The following is a 14,848-nucleotide window of genomic DNA, read 5'->3' on the forward strand; positions in this document are numbered from 1 at the left end:
CCGCCCCGGCTGTCCGTCACTTCCGGCGCGCGCGGGAGGCACCGCCTCCTCCCCCCGCTCCCGCCCGGCAGCCGCTAGGGGGCGCTGTGTGCAGGGCCCGCCCCCGGCTGCGCTCAGGGCTTGGATCAGAAGGGTAAAGATAATACTGGTGATAATGATAATAATGATGGCAACCAGAGTCACTCGGGATCCATTCGGTTGGAACAGGCCTCTGAGATCATGCTATGACATCAGCTAGACCATGGCACAAAGTGGTGCTTAAACACCTCGCAGGGATCCATCATCCAATTCCATCTCCCTGGTTAGCCCATTCCAATATCTAATCACCCTTTCTGCGAGGAAAGTCCGCCTAAAGTACAACCTAGACTCTCATGTGCAGCTTAAGACTTTGTCCTCTCATCCTGTTACCTGGGAGAAGAGGCTGACCCTCACCTGGCTGCAGCCTTCTTTCAGGCAGTTGTAGAAAGTGATAAGGTCCCCCCAAGTCCCCTTTCCTCCAGGCTAAACACCCCCAGCTCCCTCAGCTGCTCCTCACTGGACTTGTGCTCCAGACTCTCCATCAGCTTTGTTAACCTTCTCTGTACATGCTCCAGGCACCTCAATGTCCTTCTTACATTGAGGGGCCCAGAACTGGACACAGCACTTAAGGTGATGCCTTACCAGTGCTAAGTACAGGGGGACAGTCACTGCTCTGCTTCTGCTGGCCACACTACATCTGGCACAGGCCAGGAGGCCATCGGCCTTCTTGGCCACTTGGGCACACACACTGGCTTATATTCAGCCAGCTGTCAAACAGCTCCCACAGGTAATATTAACAGCAACAACAATAATTGTTGGAATAATAACAACAGTAAGAATAATAATAAAAATACCCTTAGTCTAAGAAAAAAATTACCTTTGGTATGCAGGCATAGCCTGCAATGTAGTGCAATGTGATGAAGAAAAGAAGTTGGGGAAATGACAGGAGCAACATTTCAAGGCTCATTTCAAGGGGTCCTGAGCAAACTGGTCTACTGGAAGATGTCCCTGCCCATGGCACAGGGATTGGAACTGGGTGATCTTTAAGGTCTTTCCAACACAAACCATTCCTGCTGTACTCTGCACTGGTGTGGTCTCACCTTGAGTCCTGTGTTCAGTTTTGGGCACCATAATATAAGACAGAACTGTTAGAAAGGGTCCAAAGGAGGGCAATGAAGATAGTGAAGGGCTTTGAGGGGAAGCCAAGTGAGAAGCGGCTGAGGTCACTAGTCTGTTTAACCTGGAGGAGACACAGGGGAGGCCTCATCACAGTGTATAACTTTCTCATGAGGAGAAGAGGAGGGACAGGCATCACTCTGTGGTGACTGCTGAAAAAATCCAAGGGAGTGGCCTGAAGTTGTGTCAGAGGAGGTTTAGGTTTGGTATTAGAAGAAGGTTCTTTACCCCGAGGGTGGTTGGGCACTGCAATCAGCTTCCCAGGGAGTGGTTACAGGTGTCCAAGTAGTGTTTGGACAGTGCTGTCAGGCACATGGTGTGATTCTTGGGGATGTTCTGCACAGGGCCAGGAGTTAGACTCTATAATCCTTGTGGGTGCCTTCTGACTCAGCATATTCTGTGATTCTGTGAACAGGAACAAACAATGAAGGATGGGCAGAACCAGAAGGGGAGTGTCTGGTGCCCATTCACGAGCTGAGGAAGCAGCCCCTGGGAAGCACGACTGCCAGGCTGTCAGTCACAGTCTGCTCTCATAGGCCTGAGCTACCAAACATTGTCCTTCAAGGGAGCTGGGAACGCTCTTCCCAGCCCTGTGCTTGGACTGAAAAAAGAGCGTTTCTTGTGGTCCTTGCATGTCTGCCTGTGTGGGTCAAGCAGAAGAAAGTGATGATGTGAATACTTACCTCAAGTAAGCACTCCTCAGCTGAGGAGCTTGGGCAGAAGGTACCCAGGGGCAGAAGAGACACAAGCACAAGTTACAGCTAACTTCCCCAGCAGCTCAGTGAAGTGGCTGATCAGGAGTTAGGTGAAGGGCATTCAGGCCTGTCCTGATTTCAGCTGGGATAGAGTTAATTTTCGTCCTAGAAGCTGGTATAGAGCTGTGTTTTGGGTTTAGCATCAGAATAATGGTAGCACACTGATGGTTTGGTTGTTGCTTAGCAGTGCTTACCCCAAGTCAAGGACTTCAGCATTCTGTGGCCTGCCAGTGAGGAGGTGCTGGGAGGTAGCATAGGTGGGACAGCTGACTCAAACTATCCACAGGGATATTCCATACCACAGAATGTCATGTCCAGTATATAAACTGGGGGGTTACTGGGAGGGGCTAATCACGGCATCAGGCAGCATGTGGTGAGCAACTATATTGTTCATGAGTTGTGTTTCTTGGGTTTTATTCCCCTCTCTCTTTTTCTTGTATCAGTATATTATTATTATTACTAACAACAACAACAACAACAATAATAATAATAAACAACTTTACTTAAACAACTTTACCAGCTAGAGTTAATCTACAGCAATTCTTTTTGGCATCTGATATGGGGCCCAGCAATAATGACAAATCTGACTAGAATGCATTAGAACAAATACAAGTATTCATTATATTAGTTTCATAGTAGCTGGTCATAATGTTTACTTATTTGCTCTCAAAGTTGGTGTGCTTTTTCTTAAAGTTGCATTATGTGTTACCTCACTTGCAGTATGTGTTCCCTCTTGTGCTGTTTATCACCCATGGGGACAGAGACGAGGTTATAATTTTGTACTTTGCAACCCTGGTTTAGGATATAATGGAATAATGTAACGGCCATGGAACTAACCTGGTGTTTGTACTCAGCACTGCTGTCAGCTCTGGACTTTGGGAGCCATCTTTGAAAAACTATTACTAATTATGCCTTTCACCTTTTCTCCTTGGAGAATCAATCCATGGAGGAGACATCTTCTAAAAATTATTGCTATGTGTCCTGCATGTGTTCTAGGTCTGGTGTAAGGTCAAACAGCTATTTAAAAATCCTACCCAGAGACATGCCCTGGGACTGGATATTTCCTAAGTGGCAGGGTGTAGAGGTGTATTGGGTTTGCATGGCCAAGTTTTGGTAGCAGGAGGGGGACTGCAAGGGTGGCTTCTGTGAGAAGCTGCCAGAAGCTTCCTCCATGTCCAGTAGAGACAATCCCTGGTAGTCCCAAAGCTGGGCGTGCTGCTGGTCAAGGCAGGGCCAATTAGAAATTGTAATGCTTCTGTGATAACATTTAAGAAAAACAAACAAAAAAAAAAACAAACAAAAAAAACCCAAAAAAAAGTTTTTGGGCAGTTGTAATTTGAGCCAGGGAAAAGAGGGGTGAGAACATGTGAGAGGAACAACTATGCAGACACCAAGGTCAGTGGAGAAGGAAGGGGAGGAGGTGCTCCAGGCACCGGAGCTGAGATTCTTCTGCAGCCCGTGATGCAGCTCATGGTGAGCCAGCTGTGCCTCTGCAGCACATGCAGATCCACAGGGATGCAGATACCCACCTGCAGCCTGTGGAGAAATCTGACACCAGAGCAGATGGATGCCTGAGAGAGGCTGTGACTCCAGGAGAGGCCCATGGAGAGAGGAGCCCATGCTGGAACAGTCTGTCCTGGAAGGACTGACTGCACCCTGCAGAAGAGTGACCCATGCTGCAGCAGTTTTGGGAGGATTATTGCCCATGGGATGGACTCATGCTGGAGATCTGCCAATTTGGCTGATCCTACCCAATCAAAACTTTGATGTACTTTCATGTGGAAGGTGATAAAGTTCCTGTAATGCATGTAAAAAATACACCAGATTACTCCTGCCTCAGGCAAAGGCAAACCCATTTGTGGGATGAATTGCATGCTCTGCCAATGAGGAGGTGCACAATTAAGTTGGAAGGTATCATGTCCAGGGCAGCTGACCAGAACTGTCCAACGGGGTATTTTTTACCACAGAAGGTCATGCCCAGTATATAAACTGGGGTGAGTTGCTGGAAGGGGCTGATCACTGCACAGTGAGGGGCTGGGCATTGGTCAGGGGGTGATAAGTCATTATGTTGTGCATAATTTGTTTCTCTTGAATTTTATTCCTGTCTCTATTGTCACCTTTTTCATTATTATTTTATCTTATTTCAGCTTTTAAACTGGTCTTATCTCAATCCCCAGGTTTTTTCCTTTTTTTCCCTCAGTTCTCCTCATCCCACCAAGGTGGGGGGAGAGTGAGCAAGTGGCTGCACGTTACTGTCAGCTGAGGTAAACCACAACAATTCCATCACTGGAAATTAAAGAATAACATTAAGTAAAACACTAACAAGTCTTCCCTTGAAATCCTCATATCATGCTGAATGTCTGTCATTTCTCTGGTGAGCTTCCCAGTGTTTCACTTTTATTCTTGATACTGTTCATATTAATGGTTCAGCTTACACTCACCACACCTCAGAGGATGCCTTTTTTCCACCCTCCATTAGAAATTTTTCAGGTATATATGTCTGGAGTTTCTTGTCTGTTTCCTGGATAAAAAAAAAAAATGCAGCCAGAGCTAATTCAATCTAATTTAGACAGACTTCTTCTCCCAGAATTCTAAAGCACCTTTTCTGAATATTTTTTGATCTTTGTTCTTCTTTAAGCACACGAAATAGAACTGGAGACAATATTGGTGTCACAGAGGGATATTGTTTCTCCTCTTTCTATTTTTACCCCTTCCTCCCCCTTTAAACACCTGTATTCCATCATCCTCCCAGTCAGAAAAACACTCTTTTCCTATACACACTGACACAGAGAACACACATCAACAAAGCATGCCTAAACATACATGGACTCAGTCTTGCTTACAATTATGGTTTGTATCGTTTCCCTTATTGTAAACCCTGTTGTTAAAAAAAAAAGAAAAACTGGAAAGAAAAATCCAGAGGAAACCAAGTTTTTTTGTTTCATTTTTTAATTTGGCTTCAAGCTGAAAATTTAATTTACAAGCCATTCATGAGGACAATGTCCAGTTAGGCAGAATGAACCATGACTGCATAACTGCACTCAACACTTGTAGTGTATCATTTAGGTCCCATTCAGTAAATCATTGTATACTTTCTATAGCAGTTTAAGCACCTACATCATATGCTCACTTCATCACACCCTATAGTCCATTTTAACCTATCAGACAAGTAACAAGAGAAGAATGCTCAAATTGAGGTATTTCCTTTAAAAATTTACTGATCACTGGCATTCAGAGGTAATGTTAAATCATATAGTTTTAAACATTGAAAAAATGTACAAAAACCAAGTTCATTTTTAAAAAATATTATCCTTAGTCTTCCATGCATGTTAATAAAAAATATAAAAATCAAATTTATAACACTGAAGCTACACCTTTTGTTTTGCAAAAGTATTTCCACAATTGGAGCCACAAGGTATGGTCATCTTTAGTACAATACTTGCTTTTGCTCTTCTTTTTATGAAGTATAGTCAGTTCAGTGCAAAGGTAATAGTCTATGTACACATCATTGGAGCCACATGAGGGAAATTTACAGCAGAAAATATGCATTTAGATCATTATTATCCAGTAGCACTATATATTGTTACAGATTTACACTGCACATCCAAGGGCTCTTACAGTAAAACCTTTTTTTATTTAAACACACCAGGTCTCTTTGAGCAGCCTTGAAGCCAGCAACAGAAGTTGTACCACTGATGGAGCAACCACGTGAAACCTCACAAGTGAGTTCCTACAAAACAGCTTCCTGCTCTGTCAAAACAGCTTTCCAGCAAAAGCATCCTTTTCATGGCAGTGCCTAACTTGGATTCAGTAGCAGTACAAAAAAATTCCAAAATGTGATCATTTCAGTGTTAACTTTTTCAGTTTTGTATTTCAAGTTTCAAGTGTGTTCAAAAGCACAGCAATCTTTTTTTCCCCCAAAATATAAAAATGATATCCTCAATGCAAGTTTAACAACAGAGATCAAAATTATTTTGTTTTCTGAGTTATTTCTCAGCTTGTTGATTACTCAATTTTACTTTTCCAAAAAAATATGAACTAGTACCTGTGATCAAATTAGAAATGTCTCACACAGCTGGAGAGACGCTGGGAATTATAAAAAAGTTTAGAAAGTGGTCCCGTTGAATGGATGTCAAATACTTTCAGCACAATGCTGCAACATTTAAGTAGTATAGTACATAATACAAGGTTAGCTGATGCTTACTCTTGGTCCTCTTCCAGGAAACAAATTCTACCACTTCTAAAGAAATTCACTTCTGACTTCTATTTCTAACATTGCTGATTTACATGGACTCTTAATACCCTTAGAGCAATCTGAAAAAGCAATATAAACAAATCACCAAACACAAACAACTATAGAGACAAGCAGTTGCAATGGGTTTGCTTTTTGTCTAAGTATATACAGTTGCTAAGGAGACATGTTTAACTTAAAGGAATTCTAATTCACATATTTAAAAATACAATTTCATTTTTAGATGTTTACTTTAAAACTGCTTTTGTTGTTTGGAAAATACAGCACTGGCTAACCTAAATGTCGTTTTTGAAATATAAGAAATATTTTAATTGAAGTTCATTATAAAAGGAAACATAGGACAAAAAATATATACTTAGGCCATAAAAGATCTTTCAAAGTTTATTTCTTTAGCATTGAAAATACAAAATTGTCTTCATGCTGGATAGTGAATAAAAGACATGTATTTGGGTTTTCCCCATATACATTCATAGACTTAGAAACTACCTATTGTCAGATGAATTTAATTTCCAGTACCATGGTAGGATGAAAAGTGTCTGAGTGTCAGCTTCTTCAATATCCATGAGGAGACTTTGTTTTCAGTTACATTTATAGATTCTGCGTTTGTAACATGGAAGTGAACAGGCTCACACTGAAAGTGATATATATATATAGTTATATATATATATATAGCAAGTCAGGAGTCAATCCAAGGTTTCACTGTAAACTTCTAATATTTCTAAATTTAATTTCTTCTTACTCACAGGAACAAGGAGAATCTCATAAGCTCTTTCAGACCTCCTGTCACCTGGATACACCTGCAATAGTTGAAGCGTATGAAAAGAAAAAGCAGTTCTTTACCTGATGGCAGGCACGAGCTAAAATAGTACATGGGCTTTTAGTTTTGGATAACATTACCAGAAGAGGACTTGAATATTCACCTGCTGCTCCTGGCTCAGGGAGAAAAGTCCATGAATGTCACTTCAGCTTAAGAGGCAGCAGGGTCTCCCTCTGGCTGCAACAAACCTACAAAGAACAGTCAGCACAAGCAAGAACTAGGGATACAGAAAACTGAATTCAGCAGCCCAAGAGGCAGAAAAGAGCCTTCTTTACTGTGGGAAAAGGCCAGCTGCAGAGTGAAAGCTTTGCTGCCACGCTGGGCACACATGAGATTTTCTACTTGCTGGTTTGGGATCAGAAGTCCAGCCTGATTTTCCTTCAGCTGACTTCGGCTCAGAACTGGCGCTCTTAAATAACACCCCACTGACAGTATAGAGTATTACAGAAGTGATGACTTTTTTCTCTTGCTTCTAACATTTTTGGTCAAAGTGAAAAAATTGAAATGTAACACTCTATCAACAGATTATCATACAGCACCTTTTTTGAGATGCTCAAGCTATCTCAAGTGAGCTCTGATATTCATATGTCTCTGTGCAACTTAGCTCAGAATAAAGCATGATAACTGTGTTAATAAAAAAATACCCCAAAGAGCTAAGTTGTGTAACAGGAATAACTTAGTGAGGTGCAATCAGTGTTCAGGTGATTCTACTGCTTCTATTCCCAGAGACCCATCATCTGAAAACTGCAAATACATCTATACCCCAAGGCTGGCCTGCACAGGGGTACTCTGCTCTGCCATCCTGCTAAGGAAAGTGGAATAAACAGCCACTACCATCACACTAGTAAAATCACCAACTAGTAAAATGATTTTGTATAATGAACTTGCAAGACAATCTAGGCAGTGTCAACTACTGTGCAGAAATGTCTCAGCATATCTCACAGAAACATAAACCCTCTATTTTATAAGTCTCTTATATCCTCTGCTCTCTTGGTATCACCCACTTCAGTTTAAGCACATTACACACAATAAAGCACACCACACCATCCAAGGAAAAAGAAGCTGCTTTCTACAAAACAAATCACTCTTCCACTTGAAGAAGTCAAAGTAAGTATTATCTTGAAAGAAATCTGAAATGCTTCCTAGAGAAAGAAACTCTCTCGAGTTGAGCACTATGAGATGCAGGAAATACTCACAAACTCAAGTTCAAACACATGTAAAGGATATCCTGTTTGCTGCTGAGTTCTCTCAGTAGTTTTACCACTGTATTGCCATTTATACATGGTTTGACCACAAGATGTTGGTGACTAGCATTGTATACCCAGTTCCCCACCATAATTATTCCACAGAATGATCACCTTTGTGCCTCTGAGGTGGTGCTGGAGGGTTTTTACCTGTAAGAAGATCTTACAGGGTTCCTATCATGGTTTGAATACTTTTCTCCATAATTCAAAGAAAAAGGGCAGGGTGAGAAGATGAAATCTCACTGTCTACACTGTCAGTGACCAAGACATTACTGGGATGTTGCAGTACCTTCAAGTTGCTGCAGGACCTTCAAGAAATCACTCTCTGAATAAAGACCGCCTGGCTTATATACTACCTAGTCAGGATAGCAAAATTATCTGAATGACCATCTCAGCCTTCCTGTTCATATGTGAAACAGACATTGCAGTTTTGCTGAACTGACCAATTAATAATTTAATTAATTAGTAACTAACTCTTACTTCCTATTTTGTATTCTTCCCTTTTTTTTTTTTTTTTTTTGTAATGATCTATTCAGGATCATTTAAGTTTTCCTAATCAGCTGAAGTTCAGATACCTAAAAATTAGCAAACTATTTGAAGTGCCTGGTTCACAGGGAAGTTTTGTGCCTCAATATGGTTTTAGGACCCAAATTTGAATTTTACTAATGTAGAACGCTTGACCAGTGTATTTATCATTTCCTTTTTCTAGAGCACTCATGAAAGCTCTGCTAGAGGAAAAAAACAGAGACTTCACATTTCAGAAAATCTTATGACCCACACTCTGACTAAAGAAAAATTGAACTTAGTTGGTTAGAGCTTTTAATCAGAATTTTGTTTTTCCTCCAGCCTAGTTTAGTCCCGTAACATACGCAAAGCTGTGCTTACAGATTTTTTTCCCTGAGATCACAGGATCTACAGCATATGCAACTATAGTTCTGCAAGTAGTATTTTTTCAAATCAGGGCAGGTTTGTTTGTTTGTTTTTTTAATTTGTCCTTTAATGAGAATACTATTTTTGAATGTTATTTTGAAGGAGCAGAGAGCAGGTGACTGAAAGAGTAAATTAAAAAGCAATAATTAACACATGATAATATAAAAGTAGGAAAAATAATTCAAAGGCAATACCAAAGATGAACTTACCAGGGAACTCATAAATAAATAAAGCCACACCCACTTTAAAAATTCATCAGATGTTGAATTGCAACAATGACTTTTCCACAAAAACATTCACTGCATTTTAAGAAGACAAAAATACTCCAACCACCCCTAGGCCTAAATTAGCTAACAGAGGTATTCAGCGTGCATGAAGATATTAATAAAGAGCTCTGTGTGACACTTAGCTACTTACTTCTGGCAGCTGTGTCACTAAAGAGGTTGCATCACTTCCCTACTGCACACGTGTCCCTTTCAACCCCTGTGACCTAAGGATTTATACCTTGAAAACGAGATTAGTAAATACACAGGTCTGGTTGCTATTTATCATACCTAGATCATGCTAGCTACAATAAATGCATCAAAACATATAGTGCAATTAATTAATATAAAACTAAGTGTACAGTCTAGTTTCTGCAGGCAGCTTATAAATTTCCTATGAAGCATTTAAAATTTATCTGCTACAGCAACAGACTCCCCAAAAAATCTGTAATAACACTTGCCATACTTTGCTAGAGGCAGTGATTTAAACATGCTTTGCACCTACTAAGCATTTGTTTGGTCTTAGCGGGGTTTTGTTATGTTTGAAAAAATATAAATGAAGCAACAAAAAAACCAAACCAACCCCCCAAAACTTCAAATATTTTGGATTTTGTAGTTTTCTGGGTTACTTTAAATATTTGTTCAGGCATGTAAGAAGAGATAACCAGCCTTGGCTGAGTATCTCAATATGCAAAAATTCATTCTGGGTGATGCAAGAACTCTACTGGCAAGAGATGACAGTATTATATAAGAGTACAAAAATGATCATCAGAAATGTCAAATGCCTCACACCCCTGGCATTTTCTGTGTAAGGATCATTTAAGTTAAACAGTGCAAAGAACCAAAGTAATTTCTGCATATGTCTCCTTGTAAATTTAGAGGGTGTTTATACTACCTGTTTAAATATAACCATCTGCCTATAAAATCACTATTTTAATGGAAAGCATCAATGTTTGGTGAAGGGGAAAGGAAGTTTTCACTTCTACTCTGACTTTACATCAAGTCACAGAAACCTGACTCACAACTCAGCTGCTGCACATTCAGATGCCTCTATAAAGGCTTCTCATTGGGAACTACTGAAACACTTCTGCAGTTGGGGTTTGGCAGATGAATTGTAAAAAGCATTGCTGCAGTCATGTGATGTGTTATGGGCCTCGGCCCTCAAGGGCCTGAGTTTACCACCCTGTGGTAATGTGGCTTCTCTCTCACTACAAGGCAGTCTAATATTATACACTACAAATGCTAAAATTAATGGAGTTGTATTAATTAATCTCTACTTTGGTGACAGGGTATGTGATCTAACAATGTTTCCATGCAGGCTGATCCTTAATCCTGCCGTTCCTCCTATTATATCTTTATCTGATTCAGTAGTTTCTCAAAAGAGGGAGAATCACATTTCCTTCCAGAATCTGTTTTGTCTTATGCCTTTTTTTAAAAGTATTCAATCCACCAATTTGTATATGACTTTTAATCCACCAAGAGTACTTGTTTGTGACTTGTGATGATCACCAGCCTTCTCCAGCAGCAGCTCTGGACTGAGCTCAGTGATACACTGGACTTTCAGTGCCTCTTCACCACACAATGTGGCACCTGTTTAATGGCCCATCCACTACAGGCTGCAGTGCCTTTCAGTGTACTCTGTACAGCTTAGGTGCACACAAGTACAGCTATTACACTCACCACAATAACAAAACACCTCAAATAAAAGAAAAGTCAATGAACTGATGGGCTTTCATAAAACAGACCCCCAAGTTACTCATGCCATACATGGAAATTAGACACACTCGTATTCAGCCAACTTCAATCAGCTTTCTTTGCTCTTTTACAGATGTGGTCAATGTATCTCTTCCTCTGGAGCTCCTCTCACTTCAGAGTTGTCCATGGGTTTCTAAGCTCACCTCTTTCTTCTCTTCAGATACGTACTGGGGAAGTTCCTCCTTCCCAGCATTCTCAAATTCCGAAGCTCACGTACAAAGCAAAAGTATCTTACACAGCCAGCTCGAGCCACGTGCCATATTCTTGTAGAGATACAGTATGCCCAGACTATGCTTGTCTTCCCTCACATACTGTAATAACTATAGAGAACAGACCTCAGGGACATCTCCCTGTAACCCTGGGGTGTGATCAACAAAATCAAGTGTCTCTACTGTAGCTGTCTTCTGTTTTCAAAAACTCCAGTGAATGAAGGCAGGCTTTTCACCACACCTGAAGAAACCCTTCTCCACAGCTTAACAAGGTGTATTGTAAGAGACTTTTCCTAATGCTTAACTTGCCTTTTCAATTAATAACCAGCATCTACCATTGTTGTGGAGAAGAGTGTTCCTATTTTCTCTATAGCAACTTTTTCCATATTTAAAGACTGTTGACATCTCCCTTCAGTCTCCTCTTCTTTGGATTAAAGCATATTTTTGATCACTTTTTGAGGGCTTTTTTGCCTTCCACACTTTATTCAGTTACACCCATCTCTCTCAGGTGTCCCAATATGAACAGATACCTCAGGTAAGACCTTATCACATCTTGGTAATGTAGAAATACCACCCTGCTTCTCACAGACCACATGCTGATGCATCCCTCTATCACGAACATCTTCTCTGCAGCAACGAGTTAACAATGCTCAGTTTGACTTATTCTGTGCCATCCCTGCCTCAAGATATAGCACACTAATACTCACTCCCTCTTCTGTGCAGCTGACTATTCCTAGTTAAGTGTAGTTCCTCATCTGCCTTACTTTTTCAATCAATTTCTCCTATTTTCCATGATCAGTTTTAATTCAAGTCTTCCCAGATAGTCTGCTGCTGCCCTGTGAGCTTGGCTTTTGTTACCTAGATAAATCAAATATTTTATTATTACCTCCACATACCCCCATGAAGCATATTTTCTTACATTTTTTCCTCCTACCCTCTTTATTAAAGCCAGTTCCAATCTGGAGACCTGCCGCATACAGTTCGGGATTTCTGAGGACACATTCCAATACCCTAATGAGCTTTAAAACACCTCCTGCTATTTAAGAAATAGTTATAAAAGCACGTGGTACAAACAGATGTCCTTAGCTAAAATTATTCCCTTTCAAATCTAGCTTTAAATTCCTTTGTGGAAGACTCAAATCTCAATAGTTTTCCATGCATAAAACCCTACAAAACTAGTCAGAAATGACTTGAAAAATTTTTTGGTTTTTTATGTTATTTTAGTTATTTTGTGACAGTCCTCCTTCCTACTCCTTGAGGCTTTTATCACATTTTCTAATCAATGAAGCTCTGTGGCTTAATAATAATCTAGATTTTTCTCTGAGACCTCCAGTAGCAGTTAAGGCATCTGGCTTTACAAAAGGAAACATAAGTATTACTAATACAAGTTTGGTATTTTTTTTAACACTTCTAAACTATTCTAAGCTTCATATATGTTCTGTGAAGTATATGTAATGTTGCTATAGAGATTTAACTAGCACTTCTTCAGGATGGTCTGAAACTTGTTGCTGGCTTGGCCTTTGAAGTGACTGCAACCTTTTCCAACTTGTGCTGATACACCAAGGTTTTCATGATGTATTCCATGCTATGTTATCTGTACAGGCTTGCTACAGAAGAAACCTGTGATTCCTGATAAATCTAAATCATGTGTAGCTCTGTAAACATCTCCCATAAAATGTTGTGTGGACATGATTTGAGCTGGTTATAAGACAAAAGCAGAAATAGTTGTTATGTATTTTCAAGCAGTATGTGGCATGTCAGTTTGGAAAGAATTCATGTTTAATTGCATCCAGAAGATTACAGTAGAAAAGTGTTGGGGGGTGAGGGATAAGGAGCCTTTCCTTTTCATTCTACCATGGAAAGAGAAACAATTTCGTCATTCAGCAATAAAAATAAAAAGTAATCCTTAGCAAGTTTTTGTATTACTGTTTCCAAACTGTTCACTGAAACCAAAACCAAGGGCCAAAGTATGCTTGCCTTGCTCAAGAGAATAATCCCACTGAAATCAACAAGACTGACTATTCAGATATGGACAGCACAGTTTGGCCCCAGATAAACATCCCCATAACTAGGGAAAACACTAATCACCAAAGTGCACTTTACACCATAGTAGCTACAGTTTCTTTATACATGCACAGTTTGTGCGACACTTTGTACATGGAACTAGCCAATGGAATATAAATAAGTTGTGCCGCTTCCTTTTAAATATGAACATTAACAATGAAGCACATTCACATTTTTGCCTTTCAAAGACCTTTTCAAAAAAAATAAAAACACCCTTCCCAAAGTAACATGGAACATGTTGTTAAATATAGCACATATGATTCAAAGGATGGTATTCAGGTAGAACTTTCACACACAAAACTGATATTTGTTGTATAATTGGAGTGACTTATGAAAATCCCACGAAAATGCAACCCTCTCACCAGGAGAGGAAGGTAACAGTTGTAGTGTTAATTTAGTTTCTTCTGCAAGGGCTTCTTTCGATCTCCACTATTGTCAGGGCTGAAGTCAGTACAGATACCATTAGGTGCAGAAAGAGATGAAGTCTCCAAGCCGCTCTCAGCTCCCATATGATCAGCATAAAGATAGTCTTCTGCAAAGTGTGGGTGCAACACAGCAAATGTGTAGAAGTCATCTAAAAAAAAAATTGTTGTTGCACAGAATCAGCTCTTTGAAACAGAAGGGTGCTAAATTTGAATACTTACACATATATAATCACATGATTTCTTTGGAGAAAAATAGCAGCAGTTAACATAATGCTATCCCCAGTGCTTGTTTTAGCTTCTCAGCATAAGTTTACCATATTCACAGAGCTGAGATGCTGCAAAGTTATCTAAGCCCTCTGAAAACACTTCAGGCCAGAGATTAGCTGTGTGAAGGGTAAACAGGCTCAGATTTGCATTAAAATGCATGATGAGCACCACATGCCCTGACATAGCATTTCACTATTCACTGGGGAAGTACAGAAGCCCTCCAGCAGAAGATCACTGAACATCAAGTGTAGTCATTTCTTAAATTCTTAAAACTCTGGCAAACATGCCCTTTAATGCTTTGCACTCAGTTTGCTTCAACCTAACAGCGGCTGTCATTGCTGCCTTCCGCGTTCAAGATTTCAGTATTTTAAAAGTCCCAATATTTTAGAGAATAATATCGAGGAAATAATTTATAACTCAGGAAAAAAATCCTGATTTTAATAAGATGATAAGAAAAACCAGATTAGTTCTTGGGGGAGTGGGGAATCCTTAGTATCAAGAAGTAACATTTTGTGTTGAAAATCAGACACTGAAACTTTGTCTCAATTTGTCCATATGACTTTTTTCAGACAGGATTTGAACACAAGATACCGTACAGGATCCAAGCAACAAGAAGCTATTCTTATAATGTAAACTGACACTAGAAAAATCTGGGTGTGAATGTTTTCACTGA

The 14,848-nt window shown here is 40.0% G+C and overlaps 1 protein-coding gene across 2 annotated transcripts in view; it reads right to left on the reverse strand.

The window, feature by feature from the left end:
• Positions 1–6,549: 6,549 nt before the first annotated feature.
• Positions 6,550–14,848, reverse strand: part of LPCAT1 (lysophosphatidylcholine acyltransferase 1) — a 64,694-nt gene continuing 56,395 nt past the window's right edge. For both annotated transcript variants that reach the window (XM_015618242.3, XM_015618241.3), the window contains exon 14: positions 6,550–14,057. In XM_015618242.3, the coding sequence (XP_015473728.1) occupies positions 13,873–14,057 (185 nt within the window). In that variant the 3' untranslated portion in view covers positions 6,550–13,872. The remainder of the gene's footprint in view (positions 14,058–14,848) is intronic.

This window comes from Parus major, chromosome 2, assembly GCF_001522545.3.
Source record: "Parus major isolate Abel chromosome 2, Parus_major1.1, whole genome shotgun sequence".
In the NCBI taxonomy this organism is placed as follows: domain Eukaryota; kingdom Metazoa; phylum Chordata; class Aves; order Passeriformes; family Paridae; genus Parus; species Parus major.